The sequence below is a fragment of the Gobio gobio genome (genome assembly GCF_949357685.1).
Source record: "Gobio gobio genome assembly, chromosome: 21".
NCBI lineage: Eukaryota > Metazoa > Chordata > Actinopteri > Cypriniformes > Gobionidae > Gobio > Gobio gobio.
Genome location: NC_137117.1, coordinates 23,439,939 through 23,460,301, shown reverse-complemented (window position 1 = coordinate 23,460,301; position 20,363 = coordinate 23,439,939). Strand labels below are relative to the sequence as shown.

Below are 20,363 nucleotides of genomic sequence, written 5' to 3'. Positions count from 1 at the left end.
GCTGCTCCTCCACATCGACAGGAGCCAGCTGAGGTGGCTCGGGCATCTATTTCGGATGCCTCCTGGACGCCTTCCCAGGGAGGTGTTCCAGGCACGTCCCACCGGGAGGAGGCCCCGGGGAAGACCTAGGACACGCTGGAGGGACTATGTCTCCCGGCTGGCCTGGGAACACCTCGGGGTTCCCCCGGAAGAGCTGGAGGAAGTGGCTAGGGAGAGGGAAGTCTGGGCTTCTCTGCTTAGACTGTTGCCCCCGCGACCCGGCCCCGGATAAGCGGAAGATGATGGATGGATGGAAACATTTAAAAAAGTTAAATATTTTAAATACTTAGTCGACACAACAGTCTCTTTGCTCACAGCGTCACAGACATAATATTTTAACGATTTATAAAAGATGAATCACTAAAATAATCCACACATAAAAGGTTATGATTATATTTTTTTGTAGTATTACACCACATTGTGTGTGTATATAAGCACCGTTTGTTGTTTTTCTTGTGGTATGAGAGGGCGTTTGGACCCGGAAGCGCTGCCGCGTGACGTCAGACTTTACAACCGGATACAGGCTAGGGGAATTTTATTTCTCATATTAATGTTAAAAAAACTCATAAAATGAAAATGTCATTCCATGGGACCTTTAAAACCCTCAAAAGGCCTCTCCATTTCCCATGGAAAATTTGTGGAAATCTTACCCAAATCTTCCACCTGTTTTGCAAATCTGAATGCAAGGCATTCATTTATTAACCAATTTAAGTGTGTAAGAACAATATTAGAAAACACATAAGCAAGAACAATATTAGAAAACACATAAGCAAGTAACAACTGAGAAGATGAAGATAACTTACCCAAAGTATTTCCAGCAACAGTAAATTACTAATAAACAGAGAAATTGCAAGTATTACAAATGCAAGTATTTATCAAATATTACACAAATAAAAATAAAAATGATACAGTTTCAAAACTTGCTAGCAACGTAAATCTATAAGTTTGGAAAAATCGTCTCGGTTACATATGTAACCCTTGTTCCCTGAGGAGGGAACGGAGACGTAACGTCAGTGACTGACGAATGGGGGTTTTGCTTAGAAGCCAATCATCTTCGAAATCTTAGAAAATGCCTATGCCATGGGCATGCGGAATTTGCAACGCGTAACTCCGCCCCACCGCGTGGGTATATAAGGAAGTACGCTGGCAATAATCGCATTATGTTTACCTGCTGAGGAGCCAAGACTGAACTCTCGGCCGTTCCAGCGGTACAGCGGATGTGGCAGAGGGATGTTAAGTCTCCGTTCCCTCCTCAGGGAACAAGGGTTACATATGTAACGAGACGTTCCCTTTCGTTCAGTCACTCCGAGTAACGTCAGTGACTGACGAATGGGGGTCCCAATACAACCACTCCACTCGGCTGTCTTCCAGTGCCCTGCGGTGGCTAGGGCGGAGCTGTGTGAGCCCTAACCCCAAGGGAGCATGGACGCCCCAGCGTCTGGTAAGCCAAACCAATGGCGTCCACTATCCAGTGAGACAACCTCGGTTTTGAGAAAGCCTTTCCCTTCAGCTTCCCACCATAACAGACAAAGAGCTGGTCTGAGGTCCTGAAACACTGCGTCCTGTCTACATAAGCGCGGAGAGCGCGTACTGAACAGAGCAGTGCCAAGGCTGGGTCTGCCTCCTCCAAGGCAGCGCTTGCAGGCTCACCACCTGGTCTCCGAACGGAGTGGTGGGAACCTTGGGCACATATCCAGGCCTCAGGATCACGTGAGATTACCCGGCCCGAACTCCAGGCACGCTTCATCAACCGAAAATGCCTGCAGGTCCCCTACCCTCTTGATGGAGGCCAAAGCGGTCAGGAGCACTGTCTTCATTGACAGGAATTTAAGATCTAAAAAGGGAGCCCTCTGCAGAGCATCTAGAACTACTGCGAGGTCCCAAGAGGGTACGATGGGAGAGCGAGGAGGATGTAGTCTCCTGGCTCCCCTCAGGAACCTGATGATCAGGTGGTGCTGACTTACCTGTTTGTTCTCCAAGAGGTCGAGGTAGGCAGATATAGCGGCCACGTAAACCTTGAGGGTGGAAGGAGACAGCCTTCGATCCAACCCTTCCTGGAGGAACGAGAGCACAGACCGATCGGGCATTTCCAGGGGTCTTCTTGGTGAGAAGAACACCAGGTAACGAAGAGGTTCCACTTCAACGCATAGGCGTGTAGGGTAGACTCTGCCTTAGCGGAAGTGATAGTAGCCACCACCGGAGGTGGTAGGGTACTCAAACCAGCCGCGTCCCATCCAGGAGCCACACGTGGAGTTTCCAAAGTTTGGGACGCGTGTGCCAAAGGGTGCCCCGTCTCTGAGAGAGAAAGTCCTTCCTCAGAGGAATCGGCCAGGGAGGGGCTGTCACATAGCCTGGATGCCAGCCGAACTTAGCCCCGCCCACAACAATTGTGCTCGGGCAGTTCGGTCTGGACTTGCTCCATAGAGAAGTAATTATGCCTGAACAGAAACTGTTCGGACCAATGAAATTGTCATGGCGGGCTTAAGACGATGATGGACATTGATGAACAGTAACGTAATCATCCACGTCATCAAAGGCGCTTGGGTTGAATTTGTTCTAATCCTAAACGGAGAACTTGTTCGTATATGCATTCACCTTTACTATTTCTCTCAGAAATGATGATCGTGTTGGTAAGTACTCTGTGTATCTTTAAAATCTTTTTTACAACACCGGCAAAGATCGTTTACACTCATCTTTTTCTTTTAACGTAACTTATTCCAGCGTGTGTGTAGACAGGGTTGCCAAGTTTTTACAACAAAACCCGCCCAATTGCTATTCAAAACTAGCCAAAAACAAGCCCAATAGCTTTCGGGGGGGGGGGGGGGGGGGGGGGGGGAATGGCATTTGGGGGGTAAAATATGTGTTATTTTAGCAGGGCTGCCTGCTAAAATTCGCATTCTGTATATCACATAATTGGGGTCGCTTCAACCCGCGGACATGATAAACAACCCGCGAACTTGGCAACACAGTGCAGTTGAGTTCTGTTGATATTTGACAATTAACATTATGCGTCGCTCCGTTGCTCGTATTGGTTGTAGGTCTATCCAATTGAGGTCTTTCCTGGCTCGGTTGAAACCCGCCTCATAATCACAGCCCAACGGAGCAGTATCAGACTCAATTTCTGACTAGAATTGAGTATGACAACGTCAGGCTAGCTGTCGCAAGGAGTAGGAATCCTGAGAACCAGGTCCGGCCGGGCCAGTACGGGGCGACCAAAATGACCTGCTCCTTGATCTTGCACAGAACCTGTGCGAGAAGGAAGGCATACTTGCGTAGGTCCCGCGGCCAGCTTTGCACCAGTGCATCCGTGCTGAGCGTGCCCTCGGTCAGGGAGAGAACAGGCTGCAGTGGGAAGAGTCATGGGAGGCAAACAGATCTACCTGTGCGTCGCCGACTGGTGATGGAGTCTCCATTCTCTAGGAAGTGGCTGAGACCGTGAGAGCTTGTCGGCTACATGGGTCAGTTCTCCCGGGATATGGACAGCACGAAGGGACCTCAGATGCTTCTGACTCCATAGAACGAGATGACGGGCGAGTTGAGACATACGGCGGGAGCGTAGATCACCCTGGTGGTTGATGTACGCTACAGTGGCCGTGTTGTCTGACCGGACTAGTACATGTTGACCCTTCAGCAGCGCTCGGAAGTGGTGCAGGGTGAACCATACTGTCAGCAACTTGAGGCAATTGGCATGCAGGAGGCGCTGGGACACAACAACATGCCTGGAAACTTGTTCTTAGGGCACACCAGCCCGTAGAAAGCTGACCGCAGACGTACGCCGGGTGGGGCAGCGAGGCAGTGTGACTGGCCCAGACGTGGGAGGCGTAGCGTCCCTGTGTTGGGGCACAGTCAGCAGCTGGGTGCTGACAGAGGAGACTAGGGAAGGACACACGTTCCACTGGGGTCTGCTCTGAGAGGAGGCTGGTGAGAGAGAGGGACGAGAGCAGCGCGGCCCGGGGGCGGCGCACACTGCCATCACCGGTTTCTGGGTCCTCAGAGATGGGGACATGAGTTCTTTCCTAGCGCTGCTAGCCCGAGGGCAAGCAGCGGAAGGATTTTCCCCAGGGCCTCCACCGGGGGAAGGAGAGGCCCTGCTACCATCCCCTGGAAAGAACTGGAACCCATCTCTGAGTTGTCCACATCCAGCCTGGCGTTTAGTCGGAGCGGACTGGGCGTAATCCTGCAACCACCTCCACGGCACGGCCCAGGTGAAGGCTGCTGCTGGGGCCGGGCGGGAGCCTGGGTCGGCTCTACCCTTGTGCATGTGCGAATCGTCTTGAAAAAGACGTGCCACGCGCAAGCTCTTTTTGTGAGAGGAAAGCTCTGCAGAGAGCCGAAGCGCCCAGGGAAAACACACACAGCTGTTGCAGATCACTGAACAGATCAGCAGGCAGGTAATGTGAGATCGCTGGAACACGCCGTCACACCAACACCCTGGAGAACCGCTCGTCTCAAAGACTGAAGAGAGGACTTGAGAATTCAGGCTTGCAGGGGTGAAGAGATGCTCTTGGCTCCGAAGCAGAAACATAATGCGATATTGCCAGCATACTTCCTTATATACCCACGCGGTGGGGCGGAGTTACGCATGCAAATTCCGCATGCCCATGGCATTGGCACTGCCGTCGGGCGTTTTCTAAGATCTCGAAGATAATTGGCTTGTAAGCGAAACCCCCATTCGTCAGTCACTGACGTTACTCGGAGTGACTGAATGAAAGGGAAACCATATTTTATGGAATACGTCATGATTTTTATCATCTAAAACATGCTTGACGTTAATTGAATGAATTATATAAGTAGTAGCAAGCAAAATCTGTTTATCAACAAAGCAGTCACATTTGATTTGTGCCGATTTGATAAGTTTATTTGTATAGCACATTTCCCACACACTAGCAGTTTCAGTTTTTCTTTAAATCAAATTGTTCAGGCATGGCGTTTATAAGAAGTGACGATTATAATAAATGGTACTATAATTTGTTAACTTTAAACTTATATTTTTCATTCCTGTTCTGTTTTCAATATTGTTAAATTTAAAGGATTTGCTGTGGAGTGAAGGTAAAATACATGTTTATACATTTCGTTTTATCTACTGGCATTTTACATAATTTTAGAATGTAATACTAAAATGTGACTTGTACACTGATGCGACTTGTCTGTGTGTTTTCATTTTTCTCTCAACAATACAATATTGGCCTGGGGTGACCTATAGGCAGGTGCAACTTAATTTCTGGAAAATACAGTAAAGGGGTGAGTAATCAAAATAATAATAAATAAGAGGAAAGTTTCAACCATATCTGTCTCCTTGCATTATTAGTTATGTTAATTATAAAAGATGAGCCAATTGTTTAGATTTTTAGAAATTATTTCATAACTGTAGTGGTTTTTTGTAGACATGTAGATTATCTGGTGAATTATGCAGACTGAGACTTACCTCCAGCTGCAAATCCAGCTGCAGCTCCAGCTCCACCTCCAGCTGTACCTCCAGCTACAGCTCCAGCTCCAGCTCCAACTACACGTCCAACTACACATCCAACTGCAACTGCAACTGCAACTCCAACTACAACTCCAACTCCAACTACAACTCCAACTACAACTCCAACTCTATTGGAAGACCCTAAAAAATAGAGAGAATTAATCAAATGGACAAATGAACAGTAAGACATATTCTTGCGATCTATTAAATAACACAAACAGTTGTAAAAAAATAAAACAATTCGGTGCCCTCACAGCAGGGCTGTACGTTAACTTTTTTTGCACATAGCACTGTGCTACAGAGGTTGAAAGTTTTGTAGCACAGCCCACAGAATTGTAGCACATGTATTAAATACATGTCTGTTACCATGTCTGAAAAATGCAAAAAGTGCTATACAATACAAATATTTAAGAATAATAATAACAATTATTATTATTATATTTTAGAGAAAACATAAATCATTAGAAAGGTCTAAGGTTTTATAATAAAATATTAAATTATGATAAAAAAATTTGTGACTGTAATGTCTTAATTTTTGTCTTATTTTATCTTATGTATTCACTGAGAAAGAAAAAAAGTACTGTACACGTCTCAACACCGGGAATCTATCACTGTACTACAGAGTATTATAAAATAATATAATTTCTGCCTCATTCTGTGATGTTAAACCTGTCAGATTACAAAAGTAAGTTATTTCAAACACTTGATTAAATGTTCTCTTTTGTTGGACAACAGGTTTGTAAACGCTTCTCATTACAAGTTTGGAAAGAGGTTGTTTGCTTTTTTTTAATGCACATTAAGGGGGCTTTAACACTGGGCACGTTTGCTGTGGTCATGTCCAAACGCGATTGTTCCCGGCGCCCCCCGCAGCGCTGGTCTGGTTTCACACTCAACTTGATTCTATCGAACCCTGGTGCACTTGTTCATCTTACGTCATCAAAAATGTGCACGGCGGATGATAGAAAGCACACTGCTGTAAATATATTGTGTTTTTATTAATTTGGTAACATATATGTCGCACTGTATAGCCCTGCCTCACAGGGTCGATCCGCTAACCCCGCCGCAATGCCGGGGCGTGGAGAGCCCTCACGAATCATCCGAAGATGGTTCGCGCCCTCTGAGGAGGGTCACAGTGCAGTCGGGCCAGTTGTTCCCTGCCGGTTCGCCTCTGCAGGGCGCTGCGCTCGCTGTGCAGACTGCAGAGTACATCAGAAGCCAGCCTCGAGAGGCTGGTACCCTTAGTAGATTTTTTGGTAGAGTGGGAGAATCTTTCAAATATTTCACGTTGGGTCTTGCATTTTTATAAAGAGGAGGTACGCCATTCAATTCATGTGTCGTCCTCCCAGTTTCAACGGGGTTCTGCCCACATTGGTGGGCCCTGAGCAGGCTCTGGTTATGTCTCAATAAGTACAGACTCTTCTGCGAAAAAAGGCTAGAGAAAGGGTTCCTCTAGCCAGCAGGGAGTCAGGGTTTTACAGCCGGTACTTCATTGTGCCAAAAAAGGATGGGGGGTTGCTCCCCATTTTAGATCTGCACATTCTCAATCGTGCCGTAGCAAAGCTCAAGTTCAAGATGCTTTCACTCAAACAGATCGTGCCCCAGATCAGGTCCGAGGACTGGTTTGTCACGATAGATCTAAAGGATGCATACTTCCATGTATCCATCCTTCCACAGCACAGAAAGTTCCTGAGGTTCGCTTTCGGGGGAGAAGCGTACTAAAATCGTTTTTTTTCCGTTCGGTCTAGGACTGTCAACCCGCACCTTCCCGAAATGTGTAGACGCAGAATTCTCAACTACATAGACGACTGGCTGATCCTAGCACAGTCAGGTCAGATGGCGGTTCAACATCGAGATGTCCTCGCACACATGAGGAAATTAGGGCTGAGACTAAACTCCAAGAAAAGCGTTATTTTGCCAGCTCAGAGAACTACTTATCTGGGGGTCAGTTGGGATACGATCACCATGAGGGCTCGCCTGTCAGAGCCTCGGGTGGGGACAATCCTCTCAGCAGTGAAAGGGGTAAAGCTAGACCAGCCACTCACTGTCAAACAGTATCAGAGACTGTTGGGTCTGATGGCAGCAGCGTCCAACGTGATCAAGGTCACGCGACGATGCCTTCGTGCCTTGGTGATGTGGAAACAGCCTTGGTTCTTGGTTCAAGGCCCAGTGTTGGGAGCTCCGTGTCATCGAGTCACTCGGGGTTGAGATCACGCCCGCTATACAGACTGGCTCTTCAGATCCTCCTTTGGGCCCAAAGGAAGCTGCGCTCGATCAGGGCAGCTTATATCCCGGGGCATTTAAATGTGGAAGCAGACATCCTGTCGAGACAGGGGCCGAGGCCCGGGGAATGGAGACTCCACACCGAGGTGGTGAAGCTCCTGTGGGAGAACTTCAGCAGAGCGGATGTCGATCTGTTCGCATCAGAGACTGCTCACTGTCATCTTTGGTTCTCCCTAACGCATCCAGCTCCCCTGGGACTGGATGCTATGGTACAGGAGTGGCCGAGGCTGCCTCTGTACGCATTTCCCCCGACTGCTCTGCTTCTGGGAGTTCTAGAGAGAGTGCGTCGGGACGGGGCCCGTCTTTTGCTAGTAGCCCAGTTCTAGTAGCCCCGTTCCCGACGTAGTGTCTCTCCTCGACGGCTCTCCTATGGAGATTCCGATCAGGAGAGACCTACTCTCAGGCGAGGGGAGCAATCCTGCACCCTCACCCAGAGCTGTGGAAACTGTAAGCTTGGCCTCTGAGGGGGCCCAGCTCATGAGTTCAGGTCTCTTAACTGAGGTTGTGGAGACCATTCTACAGTCTAGAGCTCCCTCCACGAGGAAACTTTATGCCTTGAAGTGGAAACTTTTCACTTCATGGTGTGGGGACCACCAGTGGGACCAAGTTAACTGTCCGGTTGGTGCAGTGCTGGATATCCTGCAGGAGAAGTTCTCCACAGGGTTAGCTCCTTCCACAATAAAGGTGTATGTGGCGGCCTTAGCAGCTTACCACACTCCTTTGGGTGGTGTTTCTTTGGGGCAACACCCGCTTATTACTCGTTTCCTTCGTGGCACTTTGAGACTTAAAACAGTGGTTCGCACCAGGGTGCCTGGCTTGGGACCTGGCTATTGTTTTACAGGGCTTGTCTTTGGCCCTGTTTGAACCAATTGAAGAGGTCCCTGAGAAGTTTCTCACCTTAAAAGCATTGTTTTTGCTCGCTATCTCGTCTCTTAAAAGAATTGGATTCAAGCTTTGTCTGTGGCACCCAGGGCCGGCCCAAGCCCTTATGGGGCCCTAAGCAGAATTTTATTTTGGGGCCCCTCGGCGCCACCAATACAATTGACTATTGTCAATTCTTGATAATTCGCACATCAATGTTAGTAGTTGCTGTGTTGCTTACATCATGTCTGGCTGTCATGTTTTTAATTGTGTCTGTAGAAAACCCACAAGAGTGGTCAGGTGTTAATATTCAAAGCCTTATAGTACTACAGTTCAGACTGGGATATGAATGTTTTTTTTTTTTTTATTCTTTTAAGTAGCCTAGTCTCTTATGCTGAATATGCTCACTTTTCCCGAGGATTCTTTGATGAATAGAAGGTTCAAAAGAACGGCATTTCTCTGAAATAAAAGGCTTTCAAAAAATCCAAAAAATATTGTACACAACTGTTTTTAACACGGATAATCATAAATGTTTGTTGATCATCAGATCCTCTTATGAGAATGATTAGTGAAGGATCATGTGACACTGAAGACCGGAGTAATGATGATAAATTCAGCTTTGATCACAGGAATAAATTACACTTTACTATCCTGTATATTCACATAGAAAACAGCTGTTTTACATTATTATATTATTTCACAATATTTCTGTTTTTACAGTATTTTTAATCAAATAAATACAGCCTTGTTGAGCAGAAGAGAGTTCTTTTAAAAACAAGAAATGTTGATTTATTTCAAACATTAAACAGAACATTATTTTTTGCATTCCATTCAACTGTGTAGAAAGAACCTTTTAATGGTCTAAATAAAACTTCCAAAATGTAGGCTACACAACTTATAATTCCAAGGGGACGATATAGCACTCGCAGAAAAAACATTTACTGAGAAACTGGAAGCTATGCTGTACTCCGTCCAAAACATGCAGCCCGTCAGACAAGATATTCACACTAAACCAGCGCATTCTCAAATCCATCCATTCAAGGTTACCGGGCAACTGACGAGTATGTTTTAGCGCTGGTTTTCTCGCACTTTGGACTTTGAACCCATAGACCGTAAAAAAATATGGACGACGCAACTTCATTGACTTCCGCTGACCAGAGTTGAAGCTTTCGGAGGCCGCACACAGAGCTGACATCTTGGGACAGAGTCTGCGCATTAGCGATCTCGGGACCGGAGTTGCGCAGTAGAGAGCAGGAAGTAGAGATGCGATTATCAAAAGCCGCCCACACTCTCACAGATTCAGAACAATTCATTATGATGGTGTGAAATAAACAGTTATGGAAATGTAGAAATGAAAGCTAAAGCTCCAATCTCCTCCCAAAAATGCAGAAAAAATTCCGTTAGTGCCTCAGTGACAACTTCACTCAGAGAAGCCGTCATCTCTGCTGTCAATCATGACGTCACACCCCCCGTTTTTATAGTATCAAATAACTTATTTAAAAAACGAACACTTGAAATGAAATCATCGTGATAAAAACTGCCCAAAATGATAGAAACCAGCTTTAGGAAACAATTATTTGAAGTGTAATGGAATTGTTTAGTGTGTCTCGCGTCCATTCTAATACATGGTGAGGTGGAGTTTATGAGCTATACTGGGACCGGCCACCGGGGGGCGATCGAGGGGAGGAGGCTTCAGTTTCTGACAGGAGCACTACAGGCTTGTTTGAACCCAACAAGCGAATAGTGTCCGGCCGATGCGGCACAGCTTGCAGTGCTGTCAGAATCAATGCGTGCATATATTAGGAAACTTAACTTTTTGCAGTTTATTTAGTAATTGTTTAAGGCCATTTCGGGATTTCAATCATCATAAAATAACATATAGGCTACAGCAATAAGTCATTTCATGTGCTCTGGGGGGCCCCCTGGCAGCCGCTTAGTTCGCTTATGTCTTGGGCCGGCTCTGGTGGCACCCTCGTGCTTGGAATTTGCGCCCGGCATGGTTAAGGCTTTCTTATTTCCCAGTCCGGGTTATATTCCCACGGTCCCTACTAATGTTGTGGGTCCTGTGATACTGCAGGCCTTTTGTCCTCCTCCCTTTCTGACGTCAGACCAAGAAACACTCTGTGGACATTAGTGAGGATGAGCGCCAGCTGCGTGCCGTCGGCCTCATGTCTCACTGTCGTCGCTCCTCCTTTATACTCCCGTCACTCCTCTGTGAGACACGAGGCCGACTGCACGCACCTTGTCCTGTTCTCACGGTCCCTCAGCCTCGCTGCTCGCCACACACTCAATCTGCTCTGCCCGGTTCGGGCATTAGATGGTTATGTTCACAGAGCTGCCCTGTGGAGGAAAACTGAACAACTGTTCGTGTGTTTTGGGCCACCCTCGAGAGAGGGCCCGGCATCCAAGCAGAGAATGAGCAAGTGGGTGGTCGAGGCCATCACACTTGCTTATGAGGCGGCCGGTCAGCCTTCACCTTTGGCTGTATGGGCCCACTCTACTAGGAGTATGGCGGCTTCTAAAGCTTTGTTATCAGGGGCATCCCTGCAAGAAGTCTGTGATGCGGCGGGGTGGTCCTCGCCGCACAATTTTGTGAGGTTCTATGAACTTGACCTCAATGCCACCCCAGGAGATAGGGTGCTTGTTCCCTAGCCAGAATGACGGATGGGCATCTGGCTTGTATGGGGGCGTGGGTATTGTCGTTCCCACAGCAGTGACGCAGCTCGAGTTCCCTTGAAAGGGAACGTCTCGGTTACGTATGTAACCTTAGTTCCCTGAGTAGGGAACGAGACGCTGCGTCACCCTGCCATACTCCCTGCATGCCCGTAAGAGCGCTTACTTCAGGCTTTTCAGAAGCTAGTTTCTGTTTGTGTTCACGGGCTCCTTATAGTTTCCGGGTCTATGACGTCACCCACCTTATAGTTTCCGGGTCTATGACGTCACCCACCTATGACATTCCGTCTTGCTATTGGATTGGTTACACACGTGCTTCAGGATGCAATCACGCAGAGTTCGATGACGCAGCGTCTTGTTCCGTACTCAGGGAACTAAGGTTACATACGTAACCGAGACGTTTTTGCCCCATTGACTTCCATTATAACCACATTTTTTGATTCCAAAGCCATGATGATAATACCATATAATCATGCATTTTTGATTGTTGATGGTTTTCCCTGTTGGGAAGAGGTAAAATTTGTAATTTTTACAGTTGATAACCAGGTGGCACCATTAACCCTTTAGATAGGTCTGTGCAAAAAAAAGCTCAGTTTCTGGCTTTTATATGGAGTTTTAAATGGACTTTTATATGGAGTATAACAGCATATTATTGTCTGTGTGTGTGTGTGTGTGTGTGTGTGTGTGTGTGTGTGTGTGTGTGTGTGTGTGTGTGTGTGTGTGTGTGTGTGTGTGTGTGTGTGTGTGTGTGTGTGTGTGTGTGTGTGTGTGTGTGTGACCTTTGCACACTTACCTGCGTTTGAGAAAATCAAAATATGCACCTCAGCTCTCAGAACTACATGGAGTAAACCAAAACAAAGTAAGTGTATTTATGCACCTGCTGCCTTTTGATGGTGAGAGGTGCAGACTAAACAAAAACAAAGCAAGTGGATTTAAACACTTGCATGCCATCCTGCAGGTAATTTGATGGTGAGAAGAGAAGCAAGCAACACGAGAAGGGGCTTGAATTGTACCGAAGTTTTAGAAATGATTATGCAGCCAGACCCCTCCAGCGAGCTGCAGGATGTATTGTCTTCTCCCTCTGACACCACAGACTAAGGAGAGTCAGATCCTCATTTTGTTGTGGCACCCTCATCATCCTCTCCAGCTTCCACTGAAGGCGAGGAGGATTCAGAGGATCCTGGATCTGGGTGGATTGGGAGAACCAACGAAGTGTGGTTTTCCACCAATGTGGAGACAACTCCCTTTCTTCAACCTCCCTTTCACGTGCAGGCGTGACTCAAGGGTCGACATGCTATGCCATCGCATGTCGATTATTAAAATCCTTAATAATCAAAAAACCATGAGTATATGGTGTCATGACGTTGCAATCAAAAAATGTGGTTATAATGGAAGTCAATGGGGTAAAAACAGCCACGAACAGTAAATGAGGGAGAAAAAATTAAAATCTGATGCTGCACAAAAACTAACAATGCATCAAAGCCAATGTTGTTTCTAATTTTTGACATGTCCAAGACTGTGATAAAAGGTTAAAAAAATTCAGTCCACAATCACAGTTTATATTGAAAATAAGTCATTTTGTGTGTTTTTTTTACACGTGCACCGAACCGAAAGCCCTGTACCGAAACGGTTGGGTACGAATGCGTGTACTGTTACACCCCTAAGTCCTACTGTACCTTTACTAGCGATATAACACCTAATATAAAACATTTATTCACAGGACCAACACGAATCCAGAAGAAACTGATTAACATAAACTGTAACTGACTGTCATAAAACTTTGAACGGTGGGCATTGACGACACTGCCATTACACCGAGGTGCCTCACGTGATTCAAGTTAGCCTTTACGCTTTCTCCAATGGTAAGAGATACAGACCCTCTCATCTCCATATAATAAGACAATCTCTGACCCTTCAGAACTTGATTAGCTTGCTCAGGTGTGTTTTGAAAGCAAAACTCTGCAGGACTGTGGCTCTCCAGGACCGACGTTCGCCCCTGATATATCATAAGAAAATAATGTACGAAATCCAAATTTTATTCAAACAAAATCCTGTCATCCAGCCATCTCCTGAAATGTATCTTAGGTGGACAGATGAATACAGTACAAAGAACAAAACACCACGTGGATCAAAACAAACGCCACATTATTATATAATTATTTTTAAATCTTCGTTATTGATTCAATGCAAATGAACAAGTGTGCCGTTATTTGTTGCGTAGTGATGTGTATGTTCAAGTAAGCCAGATATGCACAGATTCTGCGTAATACACTGCATTTAATATATCTTGATAACTCTCGAGATATTTGCACTAAATCTGCGCAGATTTGGCTTAAACTAAATTTCTCCAGCAAAGTGAGTAAACATAAGTAACCCGCCAAATTGGGTAGTGATTTGACAGCGTTACCCACCACAGTTGATTTTTAACTGCATTTGGCAGGTGTTAAGCTACACGTGTTAACATTCCATAAGAGCATTGTTTACAACGATATTTTGACAATTTTGTGTGCATTTATCCGTACATCAATTTCAAATGGGAACACAGGAATTGATAGCAGAACCGAAAATTTCCAAACCCAATTTTTAGCAAACACCACTGTAACGCACCTTTTACAGGATATGATGAAATATATTTAAGATGAAATATGTATGCATATTAACATGTGCATCTTAACTAGGGATGCACCGAATCCAGATTTTTGGGGTTCGGCCGAATACCGAATCCACTGGTTAAGATTCGGCCGAATCCGAAACCGAATACCGAATCCTTCTCCCATCCTCAGTCCATTATCACAGTAAACACATTAATGAAGTCAACAACGTCCACAGCAGTGTAGGGATGCTGTTGACCATTTAACCGTTAAACGAAAGTAAGAACTTTGACCGATTAATAATATCAGTTAAACGGTTTAAATGTTTTTAACGCTTTTTTGTTTGTTTGTTTTTTGATGCATGGTTAAGAAAAATATGCTGTATAGCGTTATTTGTTCACTCACGGAGCGCGTCGACATGTGCAACCACAAACCAGATATATCTCGCAAAATGAAGCAATTGAAAAGCTTACTGTGTGGGACCATTTTGACAGAAAAATACAGCAGAATCACAAGCTCCTGACTGGTGGAAAGCAAATGAACGGCGCTTCCTGAGGCTGGCCAGTCTAGCGAGGCATTATCTCTGTATTCCCGGGACATCAGTGCCATCTGAAGCCTTGTTTAAGGCTTTTAATAGTGTGGTTTTGGTCAAGTTTACTAAAGTAAACATTGTCACGTATGTTCTTCTCGCCACTGTTTCCTGATGGTTTATAGAAAAATTACCCTGAGTCGCCCTCTGTCGTTTCAAAGAACAACACAACGGAGAGTGCAGGAGGCGGTGCGCACGCTCTGTCAGCCAAGGCTCGCGCGCTGCGGAGACAGAAGGATTGAGGGTGTTTCTGCCGCGGGTTTAACTGTCAACATGCTGCGCTCCAGACTAACCCACATCACTTAGACATGTTGCTTAAAAAACAAACAAACAAACAACATACAAGGTGTGGATTGAGGTAGCCTTGGCCTTCTATTTTTATTTGACCAAAAAAAATAAATAAATAAACGATTCTGGTTCTTCAAAGCTTACGGATTCAGTGTATTTTCGTTTTGTCATCTTAATTTGGTAATTATTTGTGAAGTGAAAAATATTTAGTGTAGGTCTATGTATTTTATTCTTTTTATTTATATTTTATCTGATCTGTAAGCAGCTGTTTGCACGGTAAAATAAAATACATTTTGGCTGCTGTCTGTAGATTCCTTCATGCACAACTCGTATTCTCTCGGATGTTTCATACGCACATTTTTTAACAGCAGCTGTTGTTTAGGGTCATCACGAGACAAATCGGCATTGCAAATTGAACATGTAGCTCGACTTGAATCGCCTTCTTTTGACTTAAAGTAGCTACTGCCACGTTTTCTGTTCTTGAGTTTCATTTCACTTTCAACGGCGGCGTCATTACGTTCGACCAGCGGGGCGCGCAAAGTGCACTAGGGTTCGGGTTCGGTGGAAAAAAATTCTGAGGTTCGGCAGAAACCGAACCCCGTCAAAAAGCCCAATATTCGGCCGAATCCGAACCCGAATCCTGGATTCGGTGCATCCCTAATCTTAACATGTTTATAAGGCCACCCATAGTGCATGATTTTTGTGTATGTGTGGTCTCAGTTGTTCCTACATTTTATTTAGTAAATTATAGTACGCTTTTGGTATGTTATTGGTAAAACATGATACGTTTAAAAAAATGTGTAGTTATTCATGCACAAATCGGTGCATATGCATGGTTAGTGAATGAGACCAAAAGTGTTGCGAAAAGTGAAATACAAATGCAATTATTTGTAGAAAAAAATTATTTGTTGAGAATTTTTAAGTCACATCCTTGAATCGAAATTTAATTGATTTGTGAGCTGCCTAAACATTTCCAGTCCAAGATTTTAGGTCACCGTTTTCTCATAGTTGTTCATAAATGTATGAACACTACTACAGAAAGTTTCTTAGCTCTCTCTTTCTGGATTTTTATGTTGTTAACTCTTTAAAACAGGGCCATTTGGAGAACATAAATGTGTATCTAATAATTTTATAATGGAGTATAAATTCAAAGAGGACAATACCATCAGCTTTAGGTGTAGTGTCTGATGTTACTATTGTGGCAGTCAAACATGTAACATACACATTAGGTTAGGGAACCAGAAATATGAGTTTGAGAAGTCTAAATAACATCAGAAATACAAAACACACTCTCAAGGTCAATCACTTGATTACACAGGCCAATTTTTAGCAACATTGCCATCAACGGGCAACCAGATGAGACACAGGGCCCACGGACGATTTTAAGTATCCAGATAGAAATTTGCTGCCCACTCTCAATGGGAAAGTGCCCAAGCAACATCGCTCGGCAACATTGCTCAAAAAAGTTGCCCCGTGTATCATCACTTTTATATGCTTAAAATGAGAGAGAGAAGAAACTTTCTAAAGTTTTCTTCAGAGATGCACAAAAGTTCAAGAGGATGTAAATAAAAAAAAGCTAAAAAGGCATGAGACACTAATATTTCATATTAATCAATTTATAAACCTGTCAGTATGCGTCAGAAATGTGTCAATATTAGGGGTGAGATGAGATCTCATGCCATGAAGTGGCCAAATATTAAAGATTAAGTGGACATTTTAATTAAATGTTGTTTGGCCAATATTAAACAAGGACTTGGCCATGATGTAAAGTGTAACAACAACAAACACCAGGATGTTGGTGACCTCTGCAGGCATTTGTTATAATGTGTAATATACATTAATTAGTTAATTGTTTTTATTATGTTACATTACTTATTTTAAGTGTTGAAAACCATATGATCGATACAACAGATTACTCGATTACCAAAATAATCACTAGTGACTATATTAGTTAAAACATTTCAAAATGCACATGTATTGTTTTGCATTTTGTGACTTTGTCCAAAAAAGAATTTTTCAACTCTCAGTCGAATTTTCCAGTGACATATTTTGTCATTGAAGATTTTCTTAAAGATAGTGTTAAAATGTCTTAATCTTGTAAACCAAATATCGTGTATTGTCTTGATTTGTGACATAAGCCTATTGTCACACTCCTAGTTAAACCAGTATACATAATTACTTATCCTGCAAGTAACTGTATTAATCATTACACTTTTTACTAAGAAAGAAACTCAAGTAAAAAATAATAATAATCTTGTCATCTCTTGACTGGCATTTTAACCGTAACTTACCCAAACATTTCGGCTCTGGTTTAAAAGTCCCATCCTGAGAACAACGAAGTGTTGAACTTCCAATAAGACTAAACCCCTCGTTACATCTGTAGGACACGACTTGAGAATAATTATAACTGTCCGAAGGCTCTGCTTCAAGCTGTCCATTTTCTATAGCTGGAGGTGCCACACATTTCAACACTAAAGAGAAAAAAATATGCTCTTCAATGTCATATTTCATTCAAATAAAAAAATTAATTAAAAACTGACTTTCACAGACAGGATCTCTCTACTATCTTGTCAGTATATGTCAGGAATGTGTCAATACATGCATACACAATGTTTGATAAAGCGAACCACAAAGGCATCTTAAAATCGAAATAGAGGTAGAGATCATATGGTCTAAAGCATATTGTGGGTTAGGGTCAGAGTGACATTACTAGGAGATGAAAGGGTGTGCCGTCATGCATTATAAAATAATTTCTGTCTTACCAACACACTTTGGTAGTTCAGGGCTCCATCCATTTTCTGAACACCGAATATAATCTTCTCCTTTCATTGTATAGCCATTTTCACATTTATACATTATAAAGTTTCCCAGTTCGTAGGGGGGTGATTTTCCACCGATTCTAATTGCATGTGGAATTTCAGGCTTTGGACACACATCTGAAAAAAGAAATGAAAAAAGCTTATGTAAATGAATTGTATTAATCATTAAATTCATCAAAAAAAAAAAAAAAAGTAAATTTCTTGACTGCCATTTTAACCGTAACTTACCCAAACATTTTGGCGGTTCTGGTTTAAAAGTCCCATCCTCAGAACAATGAAGTTCTGGCTTTCCAATAAGACTAAACCCCTTGTTACATCTGTAGGACACACCCATAGAATAATCATAACTGTCCGAAGGCTCTGCTTCAAGCTGTCCATTTTCTATGGTTGGAGGTGCCTCACATTTCACCACTAAAGAGAAAAAAATCCTGGTGAATAAATACTTATTTTCAGATGCATCTCAAAGTGAAGGGCACATAATTGTTTATACTTATCATGAATGGTTCTGAATAGAGCCCGACCGATATATCGGCGGGCCGATATTATCGGCCGATATTAGGCTTTTTCCAAACTATCGGTATCGGCATTTATGATGGCCGATAAATGAATATTTTTTTAAAAATAAAAAAACCGGACGAAACACCTCTCAAACACATTGAGTGTTGGCGTTTCATAGTTTGTCCACCAGAGGGCGCTCTACAACGTGCCGGCTGGCAACACCACCAGCTGATCCAGCAGAGTCATGCTGAGCTTCAGCGCTCTGAGCGCTGCATTCACAACACAGATCATCCGCGAAATGCATGTAAGTTGGCAACGAGACATACATTGCTTGAATTGAATAACAGTTAAAAGAACATCCCCATCAGTTCTCTTAACTCAAATAACATGACACAATTTGTAACTGCCAAGTCCAGTTTTGCTGTTACATGTAAGCCAAGAGAGCTGGTAATTACGCTAGGTTACAGTTGACTGACTTATTTTACCTCAGACAATGTGACTGAATAAAATGTATTTCTTTAATAGTCTGACAGTTTGACATCATGAGACGTATCATCTCTCCCCTGCCCGTTATTTTGAAAAAGTATACATATTTCTAAATTATAATTTATCATAGACGCTAACCACAAAGCTAGCTAATGCCATGGCTATCAGTGGGAGACCGCTAACATTAATGCGCCTTGAAAAACACAACAAACTTATTCTGCCTAAATAAAGTAATGATTACTGTATTTATAACTAGTATATTTGTAGTTCCAGTCTCTGCATTGTAAATCGTAAGTTAGGCTCGTGAAGAGTGAACGAAAGTGCGTGACTTCGTTCAGACGCCGCATTAACGAGTCAAATAATGGATTACACGAGTCATCATCAGTAACGTTAGTAGATTTTAGAAGGCAGGCAGCAAATGATGATTGAAAATGGTTTGTGGTAGCTTGATGGATAGAATTAAAAGTGCATGTAAAGGGATAAGCAAGTTGACATTGTAATTATAAGGTGGCTCATATTTATACTGTATATAGTTTATGTTTTGCTGTTGTTGTTATTTATCAGAACTTCTAGAACTTAACTGAATATTTTTTTTTCCAGTCTTGCTAAAAGTTATATTTATAAAGCTTACCACATCTATTAATACTGGTAACTTTGATTTTTTGTTTTTGTTAGCCTATTGTGTTTTCGTCCAAACGACTTTAAGTTTCATATCTTAAGTTTGTATTTTTATACATTTTATTTATCAGAACTTTAATATATTTTATGTTCCTCTGTTCTGTTGTAACAATAAAACAAACAAGTTTATTTTTAAACTGCATTATCATATTATTTTAGAGAGGCTGAGGGATCATGAATAACTACAAATAACTGATGTATAAGGGAAATCTGTTTGTGTTTTTTTACGCGTTTCTGTTATTTTATTTTTTTATTTTTTATATATATCGGCTGATATATCGGAATATCGGATTTTTAAGTGACCAAATATTTGTATCGGTATCGGCCTTAAAAATCCTTTATCGGTCGGGCTCTAGTTCTGAATAAATGTGTGCTCTACAATGTCATATTTCATTCAAATTTAAAGGGGTCATGGATTGAGAAATCAACTTTTCCATGAGTTGATCCTTTTGATATATAAAAGGTCATCGTAATCAGTGGCGTAACTTTGCTTTGAAAAGTGGTGGGGACAGTGCCGCTGATCCCATTACGCGCATCACGCGCTGCGTAGGGCACAACAACAGCCCGGGAGTCTATGCCCAAGACCAACCTAAAAAATGGTTTGCATTCAAACAAAAATGCAGTATTGCAGTAAGAAATATAATTTTAGCACTATAATTTTTATTTATATATCCGTATCAATTTGATAAATAAAATTATAATATTGGCAGTCATTTGCCAGTGGATCTTTGATTCAACCGATTGGCTCGTTTACTTAGAAGGCGGGACACATTCATTACGCGTTGCAGTTTCTCCCATTCATAAGTAACCGCACCCGACCGTCTTTCTATATAGTATTTTGACTATATATGAGTTTCCAATTCCTGTGTGCTCATTTGTCATGAAAAAATATCTGTAAGTTTGGCACATTTGGCTGCGTCATCCTCCAATGCCTTTCTTTTTTTTAACTTGCCTTTTTCAGCTCCCCCTGGCATCTTTTTACTATCCATTTTATTCTTCGCGATTAGCTTACTCTCCCCACATCATTAAATGACGTTTTTTTTTTTTTTTTTTCTCAATGACAACGACCTGAGTACACGCGACGCACTTCAGTT

The 20,363-nt window shown here is 43.1% G+C and overlaps 1 protein-coding gene across 2 annotated transcripts in view; it reads right to left on the bottom strand.

Moving 5' to 3' along the window:
* The window catches only part of LOC307118052 (C4b-binding protein alpha chain-like), an 82,534-nt gene that overhangs the window by 23,475 nt on the left and 38,696 nt on the right, over positions 1 to 20,363 (bottom strand). For both annotated transcript variants that reach the window (XR_013815494.1, XM_079803394.1), the window contains exons 11-15: positions 17,836 to 18,018; positions 17,551 to 17,724; positions 17,080 to 17,259; positions 5,465 to 5,647; positions 843 to 870 (exon numbers count right to left, since the gene is read on the bottom strand). Coding sequence is in view for 1 of the 2 variants with exons in the window: in XM_079803394.1 (XP_079659520.1) it covers positions 843 to 870; positions 5,465 to 5,647; positions 17,080 to 17,259; positions 17,551 to 17,724; positions 17,836 to 18,018 (748 nt within the window). In the remaining variant the exon portion in view is untranslated. The remainder of the gene's footprint in view (positions 1 to 842; positions 871 to 5,464; positions 5,648 to 17,079; positions 17,260 to 17,550; positions 17,725 to 17,835; positions 18,019 to 20,363) is intronic.